Source organism: Salmo trutta, chromosome 2, assembly GCF_901001165.1.
Source record: "Salmo trutta chromosome 2, fSalTru1.1, whole genome shotgun sequence".
Taxonomy (NCBI): domain Eukaryota; kingdom Metazoa; phylum Chordata; class Actinopteri; order Salmoniformes; family Salmonidae; genus Salmo; species Salmo trutta.
In genome coordinates, this window is record NC_042958.1 from 46558878 (window position 1) to 46584843 (window position 25966).

The window sequence follows — 25966 nt, forward strand, 5'->3', positions numbered from 1 at the left end:
TGTAGAAACGTAACGTATGCTACAATTGAAGAAATGTATGCTACAAATGATAAACGTAACGTGTGCTACAAATGAAGAAACGTATGCTACAAATGAAGAAATGTATGCTACAAATGAAGAAACATATGCTACAAATTAAGAAACATATGCTACAAATGATAAACATGTGCTACAAATGATAAACGGATGCTACAAATGAAGAAACGTATGCCACAAATGAAGAAACGTATGCTACAAATGAAGAAACATATGCTACAAATGAAGAAATGTATGCTACAAATGAAGAAATGTATGTATGCTACAAATGAAGAAACTAAATCTATGGCCAAACCCTACTGTACCTCAGAGCATGGAGAAGCGGGGGGGAATACTGATCTCAAATGTATTTGTATTTGTGTCTAAGAGAGTCCAATGCTGTCTGTGTCCAGATAAGGTCTCGCCTGCGCAGGTCACTATTGATTAAAGCCTGGGTGGATGATTAGCAGTTTTCTCGACTACAAGAGCAGATTTTTCTACAACACTAGTCTTTTCTTTTGTCCACTCTGGTCTCCCAGGGCCTGGCTGTCCTCTAGTCCACTCTGGTCTCCCAGGGCCTGGCTGTCCTCTAGTCCACTCTGGTCTCCCAGGGCCTGGCTGTCCTCTAGTCCACTCTGGTCTCCCAGGGCCTGGCTGTCCTCTAGTCCACTCTGGTCTCCCAGGGCCTGGCTGTCCTCTAGTCCACTCTGGTCTCCCAGGGCCTGGCTGTCCTCTAGTCCAATCTGGACTCCCAGGGCCTGGCTGTCCTCTAGTCCACTCTGGTCTCCCAGAGCCTGGCTGTCCTCTAGTCCAATCTGGACTCCTAGGGCCTGGCTGTCCTCTAGTCCACTCTGGTCTCCCAGGGCCTGGCTGTCCTTTAGTCCACTCTGGTCTCCCAGGGCCTGGCTGTCCTCTAGTCCACTCTGGATTCCCAGGGCCTGGCTGTCCTCTACTCCAATCTGGATTCCCAGAGCCTGGCTGTCCTCTAGTCCAATCTGGACTCCCAGGGCCTGGCTGTCCTCTAGTCCACTCTGGTCTCCCAGGGCCTGGCTGTCCTCTAGTCCACTCTGGTCTCCCAGGGCTTGGCTGTCCTCTAGTCCACTCTGGTCTCCCAGGGCCTGGCTGTCCTCTAGTCCACTCTGGTCTCCCAGGGCCTGGCTGTCCTCTAGTCCACTCTGGTCTCCCAGGGCCTGGCTGTCCTCTACTCCAATCTGGACTCCCAGGGCCTGGCTGTCCTCTAGTCCACTCTGGTCTCCCAGGGCCTGGCTGTCCTCTAGTCCACTCTGGTCTCCCAGGGCCTGGCTGTCCTCTAGTCCACTCTGGATTCCCAGGGCCTGGCTGTCCTCTAGTCCACTCTGACAAAATGCAGGTTTATTTTTTCTCTACAAGGCGTTGTTGTTTAGAACGAATCTTCTATCTTTGTCTCATTAGATTGCATGTATAGGAGGATTATGTGTGTGTACATGGGATTACGCGCTAGGGCAGTGAAAATGACTTTAGGCTCTGCCTTCTGCCGTGAGTTTTTACATTGTAAACCCGTGCTTTCACGTCACAACAATATTCTACATCAATCGTTCTGTTGGAATTCAGCGTGCGGCCGCGGTTTCACATCTGCGCTTCTCTGTTGTTCACTCAGGTAGGATTGGATTTGAGCACAAACGCATACTTCAACAAGAATGGCTATCGCAGTCGTCAAGATCGGAATTTCATTGAAAATGCTACCAAATAACAGTGCCGTATTCTTCAAATCGGACGGTGGGAGATTTGGCCAAACCAGGACGATTAAATTGCTAACGGGGTCAAAGTACAAGATTGAAGTGGTTGTCAAACCTGGGGCTGCAGAGGCAACGTAAGTATGGTTGGGGGGAAATGTTTACAGGCGCCCGCGCATCAGGCAATATAATGTCTATCCACTTCAATAGGTTCAATTGTGACAATTTCTCTGTTGAGGAAATCAACATTCTGTCACTGTCCATCACTGCCTGTTTATGTTTTTGCTCCGTTTTTTTATACTAACTCAGTGTTTCACAGTGTGAAGAATATAATTCGGCACATTCTCTTGGCAAAGATCACAACCCGTGGATATTATGTCGCTGCTTTAATCTAATCTAATTTAATTTATAGGTTAATTAAATTGGTAATTGAGAACATTGATCAGACACAAGCCGTAGGAGGTTGTGTTTCGATGTTGGAGTAATGTGAGAGGGTGCGCGTTTAGAGTTCCCACTAACGTTAGATGGTCAAACTGCAGTCTAAATTGGCAAGGCCTATATCGTAGCCTACAAATGTATAAAAACAAGAATACGTTTTTCTGGACTTAATTTAAGCTAAGGGTTATGCATAAGGTTAAGAAGTTTGGTTAAGGTTAGGGTTTGGTTCAGGTTTGTGTCCGGTAGGTGCAGGGAGACAGAAGTCGCTGCCAGATTGTGTCAAATCCACTACCGATTCAATTCTAATTTTATTTGTCACATGCCGAATATGTGTAACGTTAAGATTTTACCAAGAAATGCTTACTTACGAGCCATTTCCAAACAATGCAGAGTTAATTAAAGTAAGAAAAATTGGCAAAACAAATGTTATGTAACAGTAACACAATAACATTACAATAACAAGGCGATATACAATGAGTACCAGTACCGAGTCAATGTGCAGGGGTACGAAGTAATTTAGTTAATTTAAGTAATATGTACATGCATGTAGGGGTGAAAGTGACTAGGCAATCAAGATAGATAATAAACAGATTAGCAGCCGTGTCAGTGTAGTATGTGTGAGTGCATGGGTATTGAGCCAGTGCAAGAGAGTCAGTACAACAACAAAAAAGTGGGTAATACGCAAATAGTCCAGGTGGCCATTTGATTAAATGTTCAGCAGTCTTATGGCTTGGAGGTAGAAGCTGTTTAGGAACCTTTAGGTCAAATACATGCCGTGCGGTACCGCTTGCCTTGCGGTAGCAGAGAGAACAGTCTATGACTTGGATGGCTTGAGTTTGACAATTGTTAGGGCGTTCCTTGCTACCCTCTTTAGCGCCTTACGGTCAGATGCCAAGCAGTTGCCATACCAAACGGTGATGCGGCCAGTCAAGAGGTTCAGCTGTAGTTTTTGAGGATCTGAGGGCCCATGCCATATCTTTTCAGCCTCTTGAGGGGGAATAGGTGTTCTCCTGCCCTCCACACAACTGTGTTGGTGTGTTTGGAGTGGACCATGATACAGTAGGTCCTTAGTGATGTGGACACCTAGGAACTCTCTCGACCCGCTCCACTACAGCCCCGTCGATGTGAATGGGGGTGTGCTCGGTCATCCGTTTCAGGTAGTCCCCGATCAGCTACTATATCTTGCTGACGTTGAGGAAGAGGTTGTTGTCCTTGCCTCCAGTTTTGTTTATTCCATGTGTAACTCTGTGTTGTTGTATGTGTCGAATTGCTATACTTTATCTTGGCCAGGTCGCAGTTGCAAATGAGAACTTGTTCTCAACTAGCCTACCTGGTTAAATAAAGGTGAAATTAAATTGAAAAAAAAAATTCAATTAGGCTTCCAGCATGTTTGACAGAGACCAGCATGGTTGAAGGCTAACTAGTTTTTTTGCGCAGTTTCTACAGTAGTTGGCTAAACATGCACTCAAATGTGTTTCTGTATTTGGTTTTTCATTCCTGTCTTTGTAATTTATCATTCCATTTATTATGGAATGATAAATTACACTGATCTATCTTTCACCTGTCTATCCACAGCCCTTCATCCATCCATTCCTTTGACTGATTCATCTACAAATAATAATGAGTAGTTACTTATGATGCAAGGTGATTTGTAGGTCAGTCATTCGGCAGTATCCTGCACTGTCGGCTACAATGTCAAACAACACCAGTGTCGCCAATCTCCCCCCCCCTTCGCCCAACCCCTGCCCAACCCCTGCCCCAGTCAAGTGATCACAAAAGTATTGTCTGTGATGTAACTGTTATGGTCCTGTCCTGTCCTCAGCACTATGAGTGTAGGCGGAGTCATCTTCCCCTTGGAGCAGAAGTCTAGAGACCCCCAGTCTGTAGTCTACACTGGCATCTACAACACAGAGGGCATGACTCACACCAAGAGTGGAGACAGACAAGCTGTACAGATCAGCTTGCAGGTAATAAAGGCAAATTATAACATGACGACAGGTATAGTCTTCCTGGGATTACAGACATAAAGTACTTTTACATGTTTTATTTTTATGAACAAGTAGACAAAACAATTGACCCTTCGCTAGGCCCCGCCCGCCTTGGTTACTGTTGCAACCTCAAACAACATTTTCCCAGAAAACCCAATTCCTCATTCAACTACTGGCGAAATCCCCTCACAGAGATCTCAAATTGTGTTTCTAATACACAATGAAATGAAACACAGACTACCTCTTGCTAATAAGGAAACTCTTGGATGTGTTGTGGTGGACTGTCATTACAATTACTTCACGGGAACCTAGTAAAAATATGTTTATAGTGTAGTTAGCCACTGAATGGCTCGCAATTCACCATGTCTGCATGTAGTCAAAGCTATAACCACTTTGGAGCTAATTAGTGCTCTCAAATCGTATCCTGCTGTCAACAGCAGATGGGAGTTGTATTCATAATATGCTAACTTAGCTAGCTAAAATAAATTTTGAGAAAACAAGTTATATTAAGTGGCTAGCTAGCTAGCGTTAGCAACGTTTGATGGTCAATGAGACAGAGCTAACCAGTTTATCTTGCAAACAATGTAACACAAGTATAATTTGGGATTAGAGAAATACTCTAACAGGCTCAGGAATGACAGTAACAAGTACTCCTGTTAGCAAGTACAGTAGAAAATAATTGAACAAACTGTTCAATTATTTAGCCATTTAAACATTTACTTTTTGAAGAAAACTCTGTTTTTGCTTTCGCCCTCATTGGCTTTCATGCGATTTAATTGTGAGCTTGTTATACATTGGAGCGCTGTGATTGGATGCCCAAAATTCTGGGGCGGGGCTTAGCAAAGGGTCAATTAACAAGTAGACAAAACAATTAACAAGTAGACAAGTTAATTCAGAGCAGTTCACCAGTCCCATTACAAATACCTTAAAACTTCAATGACTAGTTTGGGCATTTATTTGCTTAAATCACTGAACACATTTATTAGAGCTAAGCCAGCTTTTGCTCATTTGCATAGTTAATTGTTTAATTTCACCATTCTCTTCCGGCATTTTAAAATATTTTTTTTTCATTTCCTGCACTAATGTGTTATCATTACCCCACTGTTTCAAATTTTGTTTGTCTTAGTATGCCTCTATACTGGGAGGCTCATGCACATACCGATACTGTATGTCAATATCTGTTCTATGGGTGGGTGTGGGTGTAAGTGTGTCTGTGCATATGAATGGGAGTGTGCGGGAGGGTGAATATGACTATGTGTAGGAGGCCGGGAGTGAATGGATGTGTGGATGCATAGGGTATATGTTGCACTGCATGTGAATGAAGGAGAATGGATGAGTAAGTCGATGTATGAATTGGGTGTAAATGTGTCTGAGAAAAAGGGAGTAGGAGCTTCAAAGCCCTATAAAGGCATAGCGCCTAAAAGTACAAAAAAGTATTTGCTTTATGTTTTTTGTGTGTTCTCTGTTAAATGTTTGCTCAGCCTACATGTTCACATATTTTATATGTGTAATGTATACAATAACTTTGTATTTATACTATGACTCTTCCATATCCATGGGATGTCCACCGCCCTCATAAGACATAAGTCTGCTAAAATGTTTTATCTGGTTCTTCAATGACAGATGGAACAGACAAGGTTAACTTTGATTCTTTACAAATAAAGGCCAACAAAATCCAACTTATTACATGGAATGTGTACGGGCTTCATGATGGCAACAAAAAAAAGCATAAGGTTTTTGAACATTTAATTAGATTGTCAGCAGATGTGGTTTTCCTGCAAGAGCTACACCTCAAAAAAGGAGACATTGAAAATTTAAAGAGGAGCTGGGTTGGAGAGGCCTATACTGCCACCTACTGTAGTAACAGCAGAGGTGTAGGCATCCTGATAAATAAGAACACACCCTTTTCCCTTATATCCCAGCACACGGACCAAGAAGGACATGTTAAAATTTTTGATTGTACCTTAAATGGGGATAAATACACATTGATTTCATTGTATATCCCCCGCTGGGGTAAACCTGGTGTTTTATTTTTAGCTAGAATTCAAGCTATATTAGATCAAACCAAGACAATAACCATTTTTTTAGCTGGTGACCTAAATCAAGCATTTAGCAAGTTAAGTCAGACATAGCAATAAAAAAGGGAAATTCAAGGAGCTTCCAAAGAGACAGAAAAATATAATCTCTACAAATATTTTACAGGATACCTGGAGATTATTATTCCCAATGACAAAAGACTACCTCTTATTTCTCAAATTAAAAAAAGCTTTTTGAGAATTGACTACATTTTTATTTCCAAAAATGCACTCAACATTTTACTGGGTTCTTGTTATGTGAATTTCAGAATATGGAGCGCATCTTCAAGACTCAAAATGTATTAAATATGTGAATGAAAAAATAAACACCTTTACCATTACAAATTTAGACAGAGCGAAAAGCCAACCTCCGACATAATTTAGGATGCTTTTAAGGCATACATTAGGGGAATGATAAGCTCATACTTGGCAAAAGTTAAATCTGAGCCAACAACTACAGGTTAAACTCAAATATAGCATACTATTTAATGGCAAAAAATAAATACATGCCAAACCATTTATAATTTACAAGATAAGGATACAAGTGCTTTAATTAGGAACAACAAATCTATTAATAACAATTTTAAAAGCTTCTATGAAATCTATGACTCAGAATTAAGTAACAATTGGAATGATCCTGTAGCCTTCCTAGAATCATTAACCCTGTAGCAACTATCAGCTAAGTTCCCGTAAAAAAGAATGACAAAAAATGGAAATCGTCCAAAATGAAATATTAGCAACTGTTAAAACAAAGCACCAAGGATGGACGGCTTTCCCATTGAATTTTATTTGGGACAAAGTAGCGCCCTTATTTAATCAAATGACAACACACGTCAATCAATTCAGTGCTTCCGAGTTCCATGTATCAAACAGTTATTTCAGTTATATTAAAACCATGAAAATATGCAGAGTTTCTGCAGATTACAGACCCATACGTTTAATAAATTGCGACAATAAAATAATAACAAAACCCATAAGCAACAGAATGGTAAAAGTCTTACCAGTCTTGATACATAATAATCAAACAAGGTTTATTAAAAATAGACACTTACAAACAAATACAAATACATGTTTCAGTATAATACAATACGCTAAAGTACAAGATGTAGATTTATCAATAATTGCTGCTGATGCTGAAAAGGCTATCGTCCGGCTTGAGTGGCCTTTTTTATTTAACTTTGGAAGCATTTAACTTTCCAGCTGAAATAATACTTTTCATAAAAAATAATATATAAATATCCTAAAGCAAAAATATACACAAACAATACACTATCTGGTGAAATAGCTTTAGAAAAGGGCACGAGACAAGGATGTTCTCTCTCCCGCCTCCTGTTTGCCTTGGCAATTGAACCACTAGCAGAAAGAAATAGACAGCACCCAAACGTAACAGGTATCAGTATTGGTAAACATGAATATAAAATAAACTTATTTGCAGACGATATCCTGATATAATGAACTAATATTTAAAACTCAATGTCCCCCTTATTAAAAATAGTTTCGGAATACTCTAAAATCTCAGGATATAAAATGAACGTGGGAAAAAAACAAAAAAATGGCAATGGGAAAAAGAATAACTCATGATCCACAGCAATCCTTTAAGTGGACCATAACAAATATGAAATACTTAGGATGCTTAATAAGTGACAACAAACAAATATATAAAGATAACTTTATCCCATTACTCAACAATATGAAAGCAGATCTAATTAAATGGAACAATCTCCCCATAAATCTTACAGGTAGAATAAACCTCTTTAGAATGGCATGGCTCCCATTTATTTTTGCTAATGCCTATTACCTCACCAAAGACATTCTTTAAAAAAGTATATCCGGCCATAACAGACTTCATATGGGCAAATAAAATTCATAGAATAAATTGGAAATATGTCCCTAAATCTGAGTGTGGTTTTAACCTTCCAGATTTGGAATTGTATCAACTCGCCACCCAAGGCTTTTACTTGCAACATGTTGTTAAATGCACTAAAGAGGGACAATGGGTAATTATTGAAGATGCCGCTTGCTTTTCCCCAGAACATTTTCACGTGTCTGTTTTCAAAGGATGGAGCCACGAACTTGAACAACTTCATAGTTAAGAACGCTATAAAAATATGGAAGAAAGTAAAACAGATTCTACAAGAACCAGTATCACTCACTAAAAACACATCCCTATGGATTAATCCTTGGATAGCTTTTCAGAATCCACCGATAAATTGGCCCACATGGAAAACTAAATGCATAGAAACCGTAATTGACGTGATAATAGAAAATGTAATTATTTCCATGACAAGTTGTCTATTGTTTATGTCTATGCATGTTTTTGTTTATTGTAAAAAAACTACCTACATAAAACATTACAAAAAAATATAAAAAATATGCCTCTGTATCATATATCTGTATCATATAGCCTGGTCCCAGATAGGTTTGATATCTGCATCATCTAGCCTGGTCCCAGATCTGTCTGTGTGGTATAGCCAACTCCTATGGGCGTTGTCATGCCATGACCATAGGTGTTGGGGCAAGACAGCACAAACAGATCTGGAAACCAGGCTATGCATGATCTATATGAACACATTCACAACAATCCCTATAGCCCATTACACATATAGGATATTCATTATCAGCTGTCAACTGTTCATGATCCAAATCATGAGGAAAGCTCTGAAGCAGTGTGTCTGTTTATTATTATTATCATTATTATTATTATTATTATTTGTCTTTTCTTACTAGACATGACTTTGCTTATAGCTAGCTACTTTATTGAGTAAAAATGTACTAACTGTGACTGTGATAAGTGGTTCTCTCACCTAGTTACCTTAAGATGAATGTATTAAATGACTAACATGTCAATGTAAATGTATTATTTTTAGGGCTGTCGCACCTTCTTTAACCTCAATGTCAACTTGTTTTGACATCTCATTTGTTTTTTAGCTGTATAGATGATGTATTTTAGCTGTATAGATTATGTTTATTTTTTTAGCTGTATAGATTGTGTATTTTAGCTGTATAGATTATGTATTTCAGCTGTATAGATTATGTTTTTTATAGCTGTATTGATTATGTATTTTAACTGTATAGATGAGGTATTTTAGCTGTATAGATGATGTATTTCAGCTATATAGATTATGTTTTTTTTAGCTGTATTGATTATGTATTTTAACTGTATAGATGAGGTATTTTAGCTGTATAGATGAGGTATTTTAGCTGTATAGATGAGGTATTTTAGCTGTATAGATTATGTTTTTTTTTAGCTGTATAGATTATGTATTTTGGGATGTTTTCAGTGTATTTTGAACTCTTTCAGACAATTGCGAAGAGAAAAATGTGTGCACTAAAATGACAAAATGTTAACTTGAGTTAACTGATTAACTCTGACAGACCTAAATATTTCCCCTCCCAGTTCCCAGAGGTGGGCTCTTTTGAAGTGGTGTGGCAGGTGAAGTACTACAACTACAACAAGAGGGACCACTGCCAGGGGGGCAACAGTTTCAACAGCATCGAGTACGAGTGCAAACCCAACGAGACACGCAGCCTGATGTGGGTCAACAAGGAGCTGTTCGTCTGATGGACCAACCAACACAGACAGCACCAGGGTTGTGTTCATTAGGCACCAAAACGGAAGTTAACGTAGTGAAACTGGGCAGTACTACCTAAAATTACAAAAGCTGAAGAACATACGCACTTCCAGGTGCTTTCCGCAGGTGCTGGAGTTGTAGGCAAACTCAAGGAAAACAGAAAGGAAAACACCTCACCTGAAATTAGCCAATAAAAATGCCTGTTTTAGTTTTCCGTTGCAAAATGTTTTGCTACGGTGTGCCCTAATGAACACGACCCTGATGTCACTGAAATGAGAGATGGATGACAATCAGCTGCTGTGTGTTTCAGCTGTAGCCAGCGTGCAACCCCTCAAAGTGGATAATTTGCTGACTACTAGTGAAACTGTTAACCCAAACATCTTTTCCTCAGAGTCTGTTGTGGCATAATGTTCACCCTCAGGTGTATTCTGTTCCATGGAGTGCTTGTGTGTGTGTTATCTATGCATATCCATGAAGGCAGTATGTTAATATGTACACTGTATGTGCAGATGATGTGTGTGTTATAGTACTGTAATGAGCAGTCAGTGGTTTTTACTTTTTTTAAATTGTTTTAGCTTTTTTTGTTCAATTAAAATGTTCTCCCATGTGTCGTTTTCCCATGTGTCGACAGAGTACAAGTAGTATAGGACATCTGTAGAAGTGAGTGTTTACATTTAGAAGATTTTACAAAATATTTTGACAAATCCATGAAATTATCTTATTTTTGAATTGGGCGGATTTTGACTAATCAAAAATCGATCCTCAGAATATCATATTTCTGTAACAAGCTGTTAGCCAGCACTTATCTTATTTCTATCTTTATTTTTGTCAAATTAAAAGTGTTATTATATTAGTTGGGAAAACACTATCAATACTGAACAACAATATAAACGCAACATGTAAAGTGTGAGATCCATAGATTAGGGCCAGATTAGGGCCAGATTAGGGCCAGATTTGGGCCAGATTAGGGCCAGATTTGGGCCAAACTGCAACTCAGTAAAATGTTTGAAATTGTTGCATGTTTAATTTATTTTGTTGTTCAGTATATATTTTTTTAAACAATATAACTTACTATGAGATATGTAGCGAAAATGCAACAAAATGTTGTTTAGTTATCAGAGCACCGTGCAATGTTACAACATCTTTAATAGATTGTGGATATGTTTTTAATCTAAATCATTGTAGCTTTAACATTTTGTGGAGGTATTTGAATAGTAAATATATTTGGGAAGATATTTGTGTGCTTTTTTTGTCATTTGAATGCTAGGAAACAAACAAGTAAGTCTTAGGTTATTACTGTGTAATTACTATTTTCCCATGTAATTTCTTAATACCTGGACATTTCTATACCCTAAAATATAGTAAAGTTCAACCCAGTTAATTGTGGTTTTGGGTCAGTTGCTAATAATTTTTTATTAAAAAAAAAAAAAAAAAAAATCTTCTTAGGTTTACAGTCTAAGAAAACATGAAAGGAGCATGCTATGTATCCATCCATAGCTTCTGGTATGAGGTTGGGGACTTGCATGCCTTGGAAATGAAGTATGAAAACATTCTGCTGTGATGAATCTTGCATGAAAATGCACTCATTAAGTAGGTTGCCTAATAATGTTGTGGTCCTCTGTGGCTCGGTTGGTTGAGTACGGCGCTTTCAACACCAGGATTGTGTGTTTGATTCCCGCTGGGACCACCCATAAGATGAATACATGTGGCAGGCAGGTAGCCTAGTGGTTAGAACGTTGGGCCAGTAACCGAAAGGTTGTTAGATCAAATCCCCGTGCTGACAAGGTAAAAAATCAGTCGTTCTGCCCCTGAACAAGGCAGTTAACCCACTGTTTCCCGGTAGGCTGTCATTGTAAATAAGAATTTGTTCTTAACTGACTTGCCTGGTTAAATACATTAAAAAAATGTGTGACTGTATGTTTTTGGGGGTTAAAAGGCTCTGGTAAATGGCTGATATTATATATACACAGTGTGTTATATTAGACACTTTACATCAGCTCTACTGTTGGCTATGTGAGATTAGGCAGGATTTGTATTTTTAACATCTATTTAACTAGGCAAGTCAGTTAAGAACAAATTCTTATTTACAATGATAGCCTACCGCGGCCAAACCCGGACGATGCTGGGCCAATTGTGTGGCCGCCCTATGGGACTCCCAATCACGGACGGATGTGATACAGCCTGGATTCAAACCAGGGACTGTAGTGACGCCTCTTGCACTGAGATGCAGTGCCTTAGATCGCTGTGCCACTTGGGAGGATATGTGAGAACTTTAGGGGTCAATGCTGGATGATAAAGCCCATAGGACCCCCTGTCCCTAACGAAAGGGTTGGGGGGGACTGGACACGACATCCACAGGCTCCTGTCAAAGAATAGCGGTAGCCCAACAGTAGGTTTGGACAATGGGGATATTCTTGCATGCACTGCACAGTTTCCACCACTGAGTCGTGCACTTGTGCAAACAGACATGGGAGGAGTAAAATAGAGCCGAGTTCCCGGTTGTACTGTAATGCTAGTATTTTACGAGTTTCCCACTTGTTATGAACGTAACATTAATCCACAACATGGCGTTGAGGATGTGCTGAGATCTTCAAAATAAAAGTGATCTGTTTCACATAGCACTGAAGGGAGAGGAGTGTGCATGTGAGCTGTCCTTCCATTGCGCCCTTGAACATTGGCAGAACCCAATCTCTTTTTTTATTTTGGGGTAGGCTACATTGGAAGACTGGCAGTGGCTAGACCCAAAGCATGAATTGCAGTCTTTCCTTGTCCTTATACTGCTCTAAAGTAAGGAAACAAATAAGTCATGTTAAACTTTCCCTTTAAAACATATGGACTTTTATTTCGAAGTGTAGGCTGGTTGCTGGCGGGTCTCATCCCCCTCCACACCTACAGTGTCCCTCCTCCTCGTTACTGACCCGCCCTGCGGGTTTCCCTGTGCCACTGCAGTGAAACCGACGGTAAAATAGAGAGAGGATCTGGTTAAAAAAGTAAACAACAACCTGAATATCACGAGCGCCGTGTTTTGTAATAGCGAAACCCCATTTTTATATCGGTTTCTTCCCTTTTCGTTCACATCTCCGGGTCAACCTATTTCGTCATCCAACCGGCAATATGGTAAGCAAACGGCCGCGACTCTTATTGTTACCCACCAAAACGACAGAGAAACGCCACAGTAAATACAGTCAAATGTCTGCAGGTAGAGGGACTATAGCCTACCGTTTTTTGGACCGTTTGTTGTGTTATTACCGTGTTATATGTGTCGCAGAGTGAGAGGAGACCGTACCGCCCTCCCTCGCAAGGGAAGAGGAAACGCTTTCCTTGCCAATTGTGCCTGTGTTTATTGGGCAGTGCTATGGCCGAGATATGCCCTTCCCAGTCGTAACCCTGTCTACGCTGTTTATCCAGCGTTATGTTGCTATCCTAAAGTAGATAAGTCAACACTCTCTATCATAACATGTTAAAAAACCAGATTGTGCGACACTAGGAGATTTACATGTTCTGCTTTCATGTTGTTTCCCCTGACCGTGAGTGAGTGGCTATCTTGACCGATCTGTAGCCTACCTTAATTTGCTGTAATCTGCTTTATAAATAAGACTACATTGCATTTAGCAGGCAGGACTAGACATGAACAAATCAAGGAGAGGGGGTGAGAAAAGACCGAAGCATGTAGCCTTGGTGTTCAACAACCCCCTTTCATTTCGTCTTGCTACAGTGTGATTTAGTTCTGATCAAGATGACAAGGTAGCTACTGTCGTTCGCTCTAACATCTTTATTTAACCTTTATTTTAACTAGGCCAGTCAGTTAAGAACTAATTCTTATTTACAATGACGGCCTACCAAAAGGCAAAAGGCCTCCTGCGGGGACGGGGGCTGGGATGAAAAAGTAAAAGAAATTCAATAAAAAATATAGGACAAAACACACATCATGACAAGAGAGACAACACCACATAAAGAGAGACCTAAAACAACAGCATAGCATGGCAGTAACACATGACAACACAGCATGGTAGCAACACAACATGACAACAACATGGCAGCAGCACAACATGGACACCTGCTCGTCCAACATCTCATTCTATAATCATGGGCATTAATGTGGAGTTGGTCCCCCCCTTTGCTGCTATAACAGCCTCCACTCTTCTGGGAAGGCTTTCCACTAGATGTTGGAACATTGCTGTGGGGACTTGCTTGGGTGTTGTTGGGTGATAAGGCCTGGCTCGCAGTCGCTGTTCCAATTCATCCCAAAGGTGTTTGATGGGGTTGAGGTCAGGGCTCTGTGCAAGCCAGTCAAGTTCTTCCACACAGATCTTGACAAACAATTTCTGTATGGACCTCGCTTTGTGCACAGGGGTATTGTCATGCTGAAACAGGAAAGGGCCTTCCTCAAACTGTTGCCACAGAGTTGGAAGCACAGAATCATCTAGAATGTCATTGTATACTGTAGCATTACGATTTCCCTTCACTGGAACTAAGGGGCCCGAACCATGAAAAACAGCCCCAGACCATTATTCCTCCTCCATAAAACCTTACAGTTGGCACTATGCATTGGGGCAGGTTGCGTTCTGGCATCCGTCAAACCCAGATTTGTTCGTCTGACTGCCAGATGGTGAAGCGTGATTCATCACTCCAGAGAACACGTTTCCACTGCTCCAGAGTCCAATGGCGGCGAGCTTTACACTACTCCAGCCAACGCTTGGCATTGCGTATGGTGATCTTAGGCTTGTTTGCGGCTGCTCGGCCATGGAAACCCATTTCATGAGGCTCCCGACGAACAGTTATTATGTTGACGTTGCATCCAGAGGCATTTTGGAACTCGGTAGTGAGTGTTGCAAATGAGGACAGGTGATTTTTACACACTACACGCTTCAGTACTCAGTGGTCCCATTCTGTGAGCTTGTGTGGCCTACCACTTTGCAGCTGAGCCGTTGTTGTTCCTAGATGTTTCCACTTCACAATAACAGCCCTTACAGTTGACCGGGGCAGCTCTACTAGGGCCGAAATTTGATGAACTGACTTGTTGCCACATTGAAAGTCACTGAGCTCTTCAGTAAGGCCATTCTGTGGCCAATGTTTGTCTATGGAGATTGCATGGCTGTGTGCTCGATTTTATACACCTGTCAGCAACGGGCGTGGCTGAAATAGCCAAATCCACTAATTTGAAAGGGTGTCCACATACTTTTGTATATGTATTGTAGATCATTTTAGGCCAGCCAACAGGCTACCCCATCGATGGAGGCTACACGGCTAGGCTACTCTGGGTTGTGAGTGACTGAGGTGGGTGAAAGGAGGACGGCGGCACTTGCTTAAGCGTGAATGTCCTGATATAGGGACCGGACCGTATGCTGCCTAGCAATCGAGCACCACCCACATACATACATATCGACTGAGCGCTACCCGGGTAGCACTAAACTAAGAGATAAAAGACGTGGCTAATCACCAGCACAAGTCATGATTCATCCTGCCTGGATGCCTGGAGACGCTCCCTGTGTGGTGCCAGTCAGTGCATGTCTGCCCACTCACACAGGATTTATTAGCATAACTGTTGCATTGCTTCTAGCGCAAGGAGCTAATACAATTGTGAACAGGCCTATATGATCTCATGAGTCCAGGTAAACTAATGAAACATGCACCTCTGGACAAATCTTGGCTATAGTCTGATAACTGTGCATTGAATGGGTTCTAGAACAAGGAGCTAAGGTTGCATTTACACAGGCAGCCTGATTCTGATATTTTGCCACTTAATTGGTCCATCAGATCAGCTCTTCAGTCACTTAATTGATATTTTGACCAATCAGATCAGATCTTTAGCCACTAATTGGGCAAAAGATCAGAATTGGGCTTCCGGGTGTAAACGCAGATCTCTTGAGTCCAGGTAGCCCAATGAACGGTGTTTGGAACTCGGTTGGAACCATCCGTTCTTGGAAATGTGATTTTTTTTTCAATGAGCTTTGAAGACCTCCTGTCTAAAAGGTATCAAACAGTCCAACTGGCAATCAATTGATCAACCCTGCATCTCAGCATTTTCACAGTCTGGCCAAACATAAGCCAGTATATACCATCTAGAGCTAGCTTTTACAGTCACGGTGCCTCGTGTAGGCCTTATCACCTCTGTGCCTCAGACTTGGACTTTACACTCAGGCAGTTTATTCTTAATACATACCAAATCCCTCTTGACCACCCACCCAAACCCTACCAGTACCGTCCACACCATCCACCAACTCTGACAGAAGCATCAGATGGAAGGATGAGCTGGTTTGCAACCTTTCTTCAGGAGTATAGTTTGACACCCTGCCCTAAACACACACACACACACACATAAGAGGATTAGCTAGTGAGAGTATTTAGCCTGCTGATATTTAGATTATTCTTTTCAGATTAGCACGTAATCCGTCCACACAGTGTTTCTCTAGCTCTCTTCCATTCATGTGGTAGCAGCCAGGAATCATGTTCTGACTGGTGCTGCTACAGACAATTCATTGAGACAAGAGGGCCAAAATAATACCTCAACGATGGCCAATGGTAACTATTCAGTAAAACAAATCAAGCAGGTTAGTTGTAATCAAATGAGTCATTATAGTAAAGTAAGAATGGTGCTATTTAGTAGTCTCACCGTAATGCTTTGATCCAACGTGACATACGGTAGGTAGTCCATGCATACATTTTAGTGTGGCGACCCCGGCGGGAATCGAACCCACGACCAACAGGCAGCCCAACTCTGATCATCTTCAACTAACTGGTCTTTTTACCAATCAGATCAGGTTTTTTTTTTTTTTGCCAATATTTGGACAAAATATCAGAATTGGGCTGCCTGTGTAAACGCAGACTTAGTTTCAACTTCCAACCCCCAAAGAAGTGCTTGAAAATCAGTCTAATCAATATACATGCTCTCTGCATTAGTTAGTCTAACATATCATCTGTGTAAATACATTTCCCGTGTGTACTGGATGTCAGGCCAGGTGGTGAGTGTTAATGGCGATAATTATATATGGAAGTTGGCCCTGCATCTGCTTACAATATTATCTTAGAATTGGCATGTGTAAAATACAATACTATATGAGATACGGTGAAAACGGGAGATTATTTTGGCGTTCGTTTTTGAAGGCCTGATTGTGATTTGGATGACACGACTCCTGCTTGTTTGGACTGGCATAGAAATAACAAGGAGAGTTAGACCAGACACACATCCTCTCCCTAGTGGTTCCCTTTATCCAGATAGTTATCTCTTCTAATTAGCTAGGCTTTGTTTGCTGAACCAGCTGAACCAACAGTGTTGCCAGGTTGTTAATCATGCAATACGTGTGTTTTGTGCTGTGTGCTAATTGATTCTGAATGAAACATACATTATTGATGAGAAAACACAGTCTCGATCGCTCTCCATCGCGCTCGCTCGCTCTCTCCATCTCTCGCTCTATCAATCCCTCTCTCGCTCTCTCTGTCCCCCTCTCCATTACTCTGCCCTCTGAGAGGCTTCATTTACATTTTAAGCGGCATATTAAGATGTGAGCTTAATTAACACAACTTGTTTATTGACGAGAGGAGAAACAAAACAACCAGCCATGTTATTTCTGACACAACCAGCTGCGTAGCCTAGCGGTTAGAGTGTTGGACTAGTAACCGAAAGGTTGCTAGATCGAATCCCCGAGCTGAGAAGGTAAAGATCTGTCGTTCTGCCCCTGAACAAGGCAGTTAATGCACTGTTCCTAGGCCGTCATTGAGAATAAGAATTTGCTCTTAACTGACTTGCCTAGTTAAATAAAGGTAAAAAAAATAAACAATTCTGACACAGAAGATGTTACTTCTGACACAGAAGATGTTACTTCTGACACAGAAGATGTTACTTCTGACACAAGATGTTACTTCTGACACAGAAAATGTGTTACTTCTGACACAGAAGATGTGTTACTTCTGAAACAACCAAACGGCAGAGAGTTGACCTGAGGCCTAAACTTAGTAACTCTATAATCCTAAACACTCCCAATCTCCTTTCCTGTAGGCCTAAACCCTTACCTCACTCAACCTGTATTTATTTGACCAGTGTGGGCTACATACGCCCAGAGCACTTTTATAAACAGACTTTTATTTAGAAAATAGTTACATCATGCTTTGCCACATGTCTTGGAATGAGACTGACCTTACCTCCTATGGCTAAACTAGCATTCCACATAATTCTATACATCCTAAAAATAGCTCTCTTTTATTAATGGATGTTAACCTTTATTTTGAAAACAGGTCTAGTTGCGTGCGTCGCCACGTCTTTCGAATGGGATTGATGCTGTCCGTATGACAAAGTGTTATGTATGTAATGTATGTAATGTATGTAATGTATGTAATGTATGTATGTATGTATGTATGTATGTAACACCATGGAAGTAGCCAAGTTAGCGTTGTGTTGTTCTGAGAAAAGGGAAAGTCAAATTCTAATAGTCTAATCCCATGTAGCCCCTTGCTCTTCGCTGCTAAAATACCTTAGCAGGTCTGGACAGGAGGTAACACTGCTTCTCAGAGGGAACACCGTGTGTGTGTGTGTGTGTGTGTGCGTTAAGGCAATTTACATACAGTTAAAACATTACACTTCACAACACATCTACAATACAAAATTCATAGTGTGTGTGTGTGTGTGTCTCTTCACAGTCCACGCTGTTACATAAGGTCTAGTTTTATCTTTTTCTTTAAATCTGATTTTACTGCTTGACTGAGTTACATGATGTGGAATGGAGTTCCATGTTGTCATGGGTCTATGTAGTACTATGTGTCTCCCATAGTCTGTTCTGGACTTGGGGACTGTGAAGAGACCTCTGGTGACATGTCTTGTGGGTTATTCATGAGTGTCTGAGCTGTGTGCTAGTAGTTTAAACAGACAGCTTTCAACATGTCAATAGTAGTGATGAAGTCAATCTCTCCTCTACTTTGAGTCAGGACATGCATATTATTAATGTTAGCTCTCCGTGTACATTTAAGGGTAAACTGTGCTGCTCTGTTCTGGGCCAATTGTAATTTGCCTATGTCCCTCTTTGTGGCACTTGACCATATGACTGGACAGTAGTCCAGGTATGACAACACTAGGGCCTGTAGGGCTTGTTTTGTTGATAGTGGTGTCAAGAAAGCAGAGCAGCACTTTATTATGGACAGACCTCCCTATCTTAGCTACCGTTGCATCAGTATTTTTTGACCATGACAGTTTACAATCCAGGGTTAGACCAAGCAGTTTAGTCTCCTCAATTTGCTCAATTGCCACATTATTCATTACAATATTTAGTTGAGGTTTAGGGTTTAGTTAATGATTTGTCCCAAATACAATGCTTTTAGTTTTTGAAATATTTAGGACTATCTTATTTCTTGACACCCATTCTGAAACTGACTGCAGCTCTTTGTTAAGGGTGGATTTCAATTGCTGTGGTATCTGATGTGTATAGTGTTGAGTCATCAGCATACATAGACACACAGGCTTTACTCAGTGCCAGTGGCATGACATTTAGTAAAGATTTTTAAAAAGAAAGGGGCCTAGATAGCTGCCCTGGGGAATGCCTGACTCTACCTGGATTATGTTGGAGAGGCTTCCATTAAAGAACACCCTCTGTGTTCTGTTAGACAGGTAACTCTCGATCTACGATATAACATGGGATGTAAAGCCATTACACAAACGTTTTCCAGCAGCAGATTTTGATCGTTAATGTCAAAAGCTGCACTGAAGTCTAACAAAACAGCTCCCACAATCTTCTCTCAGCCAATCATCAGTCATTTGTGTAAGCGCATTCCTTGTCTGTTTTTTAATTTACCACCGTGAAAAAGCATTGTATCTGCTGCCAGTGACTGGAACGAATTGAAGAAGTTGCTGAAGCTGGAGACTTACATTTCCCTCACTAACTTTAAACATCAGCTATCTGAGCAGCTAACCGATCGCTGCAGCTGTAAATAGCCCACCCAATCTACCTACCTCATGCCCATATTGTTTTTATTTACTTTGCTGCTCTTTTGCACACCAGTATCACTACTTACACACCATCATCTGATCATCATCATCTGCTCATCTATCACTCCAGTGTTAATCTGCTAAATTGTAATTACTTTGCTACTATGGCCTATTTATTGCCATACCGCCTCATGCCATTTGCACACACTGTATATAGACTTTATTTTTTTTCTATTGTGTTATTGACTGTACGCTTGTTTATTCCATGTAACTCTGTGTTGTTGTTTCTGTTACACTGCTTTGCTTTATCTTGGCCAGGTCACAGTTGTAAATGAGAACTTGTTCTCAACTAGCTTACCTGGTTAAATAAAGGTGAAATAAAAAAATAAAAATAAAAACACAATTTTGTCCAAAAGTGTTGGTAACTGATTGGTCGGCTGTTTGAGCCAGTAAAGGGGGCTTTGCTGTTCTTAGGTAGTCGAATGACTTTTGCTTCCCTCCAGGCCTGAGGGCACACACTTTCCTGTAGGCTTAGATTGAAGAGATGGCTAATAGTGGTGTCATGCCTACTCCCGCTCCGACGCTTGACGTCGCCGGTCTACTAACCACCGGCCCTGTCAAACGTCATTACGCACACCTGTTCACCATCATTATGCACACCTGGACATCATTATTTCCTTGATTACTCCCCCTTTATTTAGCCCTCAGTAGCCATTAGTCACTAGGTGGTATTGTTTTGATTCACATTCTGTACGCGTCTTATGTTTTGTTTATCTGCATTTATTCATTCTTAAACTCACCTTCTGCACCTGCTTCCTGACTCCCGGCATATACGTAACAGTGGCAATATCGTCCTCAGTAATTTTCCACCGAAGTTGTCAGACCGAGGTGGCTTGTCATTGTTGATAGACAGCAGTAATTCTTTCACCTCGTCCACATTCACTTTACAGAATAGAATTTACAATGCTTGTCTTTTATAATTTGGTCAGTTATGCATGGAGGTGTAGGTTCAGAATTTATTGTTGGCATGTCATGCTTAAGTTAGCTAATCTTGTCAATGAATAAATCATTAAAGTAGTTGGCAATATCAGTGGGTTTTGTGACGAGAGGCATCTGATTCAATGAATGATGGAGACAAGTTCGCCTTTTTACCCAACATGTTCATTTAACCAATCAGAGTCTAAGCCCTGTCTAAGCCAGGGGATGGGGGGGGGTTCTACTAAGCTATATGGAATTGTTTTAAGAAGACACTAAGCTATATGGAATTGTTTTAAGAAGGTCATACCAAGGATCATTTAGCTAATTTTTATATTTTTATTTTTAGTCCCCTGGAAGTAAAAATTAAAAATAAAAAAATAAGCAAAACAATGATTTGATTAAAAAAACAATTTTAATAGTAGGTTTATTTGAACAGTGAGAGACAGAATAACAACAAAAAAATCCAGAAAAACGCATGTCAAAAATGTTATATAATGATTTGCATTTTAATGAGGGAAATAAGTATTTGACCCCTCTGCAAAACATGACTTAGTACTTGGTGGCAAAACCCTTGTTGGCAATCACAGAGGTCAGATGTTTCTTGTAGTTGGCCACCAGGTTTGCGCACATCTCAGGAGGGATTTTGTCCCACTCCTCTTTGCAGATCTTCTCCAAGTCATTAAGGTTTCGAGGCTGACGTTTGGCAACTCGAACCTTCAGCTCCCTCCACAGATTTTCTATGGGATTAAGGTCTGGAGACTGGCTAAGCCACTCCAGGACCCTAATGTGCTTCTTTTTGAGCCACTCCTTTGTTGCCTTGGCCGTATGTTTTGGGTCATTGTCATGTTGGAATACCCATCCACGACCCATTTTCAATGCCCTGGTTGAGTGAAGGAGGTTCTCACCCAAGATTTGACGGTACATGGCCCCGTCCATCGTCCCTTTGATTCGGTGAAGTTGTCCTGTTCCCTTAGCAGAAAAACACCCCCAAAGCATAATGTTTCCACCTCCATGTTTGACGGTGGAGATGGTGTTCTTGGGGTCATAGTCAGCATTCCTCCTCCAAACATGGCGAGTTGAGTTGATGTCAAAGAGCTCCATTTTGGTCTCATCTGACCACAACACTTTCACCAGTTGTCCTCTGAGTCATTCAGATGTTCATTGGCCATTCTTCAGACGGGCATGTATATGTATTCTTGAGCAGGGGGACCTTGCGGGCGCTGCAGGATTTTAGTCCTTCTCGGCATAGTGTGTTACCAATTGTTTTCTTGGTGACTATGGTCCCAGCTGCCTTGAGATCATTGACAAGATCCTACCGTGTAGTTCTGGGCTGATTCCTCACCGTTCTCATAATCATTGCAACTCCACGAGGTGAGATCTTGCATGGAGCCCCAGGCCGAGGGATATTGACAGTTCTTTTGTGTTTCTTCCATTTGCGAATAATCGCACCAAATGTTCTCACCTCTCACCAAGCTGCTTGGCGATGGTCTTGTAGCCCATTCCAGCCTTGTGTAGGTCTACAATCTTGTCCCTGACATCCTTGGAGAGCTCTTTGGTCTTGGCCATGGTGGAGAGTTTGGAATCTGATTGATTGATTGCTTCTGTGGACAGGTGTCTTTTTTACAGGTAACAAGCTGCGGTTAGGAGCACTCCTTTTAAGAGTGTGCTCCTAATCTCAGCTCATTACCTGTATAAAAGACACATGGGAGCCAGAAATCGTTCTGATTGAGAGGGGGTCAAATACTTATTTCCCTCATTAAAATGCTAATCAATTTATAACATTTCTGACATGCGTTTTTCTGGATATTTTTTTTGTTATTCTGTCTCTCACTGTTCAAATAAACCTACCATTTAAAATTATAGACTGATCCTTTCTTTGTCAGTGGGCAAACGTTCACAATCAGCAGGGGATCAAATACTTTTTTCCCGCACTGTATATACTGTACTTCCATTCATTTTTCCAACTGGTACCGGCGGAGCTTCAGACAAGTTTTGTGAGGCCTGTGAGCATCCTAGAGCAAAATATGTACAGTACATGTTCATGAGAGTCTCACCTTTGCACAGAGCGGCTCATATTAGGGGGTCATATTAGAGTCTCGCCCGGACGGTTTGGATGCTACAGACACAGATCGGCTGTACCGAATTCAGATGAGTTTCCTGACACTTGAGGAGGTCATAGAGCAAAAAGGAGAACACCATCGTGTTCGTGAGAGTCTCGTTTTTCCATAGAGGGTCATAATAGGTTGTAGGCTAAGTTTGTAGACTGTTCGGACGATACAGACTGATTTTCAGGAAGTCACATGGTCTGACAAACACCTCTCTAGATCTGTCACCTTTCTCTCCAGATGTAGAAGTGTTACATAGGCTGTGCAGCCAGTCTTATTTGTCATTCCTTTTGCTTGTTCTGCCGTTATTTATAATACAAGTAGATAGTCTGAATGACTATCTGAGGAATTCTGCCCCACATTGTAACAAACCAGATAAAAGCCTGTTGTGTTTTAAATGGGTGGAATGTACACCAATGAGCAGTTCTGCTGCGTTTGTGACAGATTTCACACCAGAGGCTTTGCACACACACACACATCTCTCTCTTTCTGCTCAAATCAAATGTATTTATATAACCCTTCGTACATCAGCTGAAATCTCAAAGTGCTGTACAGAAACCCAGCCTAAAACCCCAAACAGCAAGCAATGCATGTGAAAGAAGCACGGTGGCTAGGAAAAACTCCCTAGGAAAAACTCCCTAGAAAGGCCAAAAACCTAGGAAGAAACCTAGAGAGGAACCAGGCTATGAGGGGTGGCCAGTCCTCTTCTGGCTGTGCCGGGTGGATATTATAACAGAACATGGTCAAGATGTTAAAATGTTCATAAATGACCAGCATGGTCAAATAATAATAATCATAGTAGTTGTCGAGGGTGCAACAAGCACGTCCGGTGAACAGGTCAGGGTTCCGTAGCCGCAGGCAGAACAGTTGAAACTGGAGCAGCAGCATGGCCAGGTGGACTGGGGACAGCAAGGAGTCATCATGCCAGGTAGTCCTGAGGCATGGTCCTAGGGCTCAGGTCCTCCGAGAGAACGAAAGAAAGAGAGAGAGAGAGAATTAGAGAGAGCATATTTAAATTCACACAGGACACCGGATAAGACAAGAGAATACTCCAGATGTAACAGACTGACCCTAGCCCCCCGACACATAAACTACTGCAACATAAATACTGGAGGCTGAGACAGGAGGGATCAGAAGACACTGTGGCCCCATCCGATGATACCCCCGGACAGGGCCAAACAGGCAGGATATAACCCCACCCACTTTGCCAAAGCACAGCCCCCACACCACTAGAGGGATGTCTACAACCACCAACTTACCGTCCGAAGACAAGGCCGAGTATAGCCCACAAAGATCTCCGCCATGGCACAACCCAAGGGGGGGCGCCAACCCAGACAGGAAGACCACGTCAGTGACTCAACCCACTCAAGTGACGCACCCCTCCCATGGACGGCATGGAAGAACACCAGTAAGCCAGTGACTCAGCCCCTGTAATAGGGTTAGAGGCAGAGAATCCCAGTGGAAAGAGGGGAACCGGCAAGGCAGAGACAGCAAGGGCGGTTCGTTGCTCCAGCCTTTCCGTTCACCTTCACACTCCTGGGCCAGACTATACTTAATCATAGGATCTACTGAAGAGATAAGTCTTCAGTAAAGACTTAAAGGTTGAGACTGAGTCTGCGTCTCTCACATGGGTAGGCAGACCATTCCATAAGAATGGAGCTCTATAGGAGAAAGCCCTACCTCCAGCCGTTTGCTTAGAAATTCTAGGGACAATTAGGAGGCCTGCGTCTTGTGACCGTAGCGTACGTGTAGGTATGTACGGCAGGACCAAATCGGAAAGATAGGTAGGAGCAAGCCCATGTAATGCTTTGTAGGTTAGCAGTAAAACCTTGAAATCAGCCCTTGCCTTAACAGGAAGCCAGTGTAGGGAGGCTAGCACTGGAGTAATATGATCACATTTTTTGGTTCTAGTCAGGATTCTAGCAGCCGTATTTAGCACTAACTGATGTTTGTTTAGTGCTTTATCCGGGTAGCCGGAAAGTAGAGCATTGCAGTAGTCCAGCCTAGAAGTAAAAAAAGTATGGATTAATTTTTCTGCGTCATTTTTGGACAGAAAGTTTCTGATTTTTGCAATGTTACGTAGATGGAAAAAGCTGTCCTTGAAACAGTCTTGATATGTTCTTCAAAAGAGAGATCAGGGTCCAGAGTAACGCCGAGGTCCTTCAGTTTTATTTGAGACGACTGTACAACCATCCAGATTAATTGTCAGATTCAACAGGAGATCTCTTTGTTTCTTGGGACCTAGAACAAGCATCTCTGTTTTGTCCGAGTTTAAAAGTAGAAAGTTTGCAGCCATCCACTTCTTTATGTCTGAAACACAGGCTTCCAGCGAGGGCAATTTTGGGGCTTCACCATGTTTCATTGAAATGTACAGCTGTGTGTCGTCCGCATAGCAGTGAAATTTAACATTATGTTTTCGAATGACATCCCCAAGAGGTAAAATATATAGTGAACACAATAGTGGTCCTAAAACGGAACTTTGAAGAACACCGAAATTTACAATTGATTTGTCAGAGGACAAACCATTCACAGAGACAAACTGATATCTTTCCGACAGATAAGATCTAAACCAGGCCAGAACTTGTCCATGTAGACCAATTTGGATTTCCAATCTCTCCAAAAGAATGTGGTGATCGATGGTATCAAAAGCGGCACTAAGATCTAGGAACACGAGGACAGATGCAGAGCCTCGGTCTGACGTCATTAAAAGGTAATTTACCACCTTCACAAGTGCAGTCTCAGTGCTATGATGGGGTCTAAAACCAGACTGAAGCGTTTCGTATACATTGTTTGTCTTCAGGAAGGCAGTGAGTTGCTGTGCAACAGCTTTTTCTAACATTTTTGAGAGGAATGGAAGATTCGATATAGGCCGATTTAGTTTTTTATAATTTCTGGGTTAAGATTCGGCTTTTTCAAGAGAGGCTTTATTGCTGCCACTTTTAGTGAGCTTGGTACACATCCGGTGGATAGAGAGCCGTTTATTATGTTCAACATAGGAGGGCCAAGCACAGGAAGCAGCTCTTTCAGTAGTTTAGTTGGAATAGGGTCCAGTATGCAGCTTGAGGGTTTGGAGGCCATGATTATTTTCATCATTGTGTCAAGAGATATAGTACTAAAACACTTGAGTGTCTCCCTTGATCCTAGGTCCTGGCAGAGTTGTGCAGACTCAG

The 25966-nt window shown here is 41.5% G+C and overlaps 2 protein-coding genes across 3 annotated transcripts in view; both read left to right on the plus strand.

Annotated features, from left to right (window-relative positions):
- Nucleotides 1-1087: 1087 nt before the first annotated feature.
- cnrip1b (cannabinoid receptor interacting protein 1b) lies at nt 1088-11035 on the plus strand. The gene is made up of 3 exons (XM_029703121.1): nt 1088-1864; nt 3988-4132; nt 9626-11035. Exons 1-3 carry the CDS (start codon nt 1692-1694, stop codon nt 9788-9790), a joined length of 483 nt encoding a protein of 160 aa, XP_029558981.1. The 5' UTR covers nt 1088-1691; the 3' UTR covers nt 9791-11035.
- Nucleotides 11036-12690: 1655 nt separating this feature from the next.
- The window catches only part of LOC115156000 (calcineurin subunit B type 1), a 35389-nt gene continuing 22113 nt past the window's right edge, over nt 12691-25966 (plus strand). For both annotated transcript variants that reach the window (XR_003868174.1, XM_029703166.1), the window contains exon 1: nt 12691-12917. Coding sequence is in view for 1 of the 2 variants with exons in the window: in XM_029703166.1 (XP_029559026.1) it covers nt 12915-12917 (3 nt within the window). In the remaining variant the exon portion in view is untranslated. The remainder of the gene's footprint in view (nt 12918-25966) is intronic.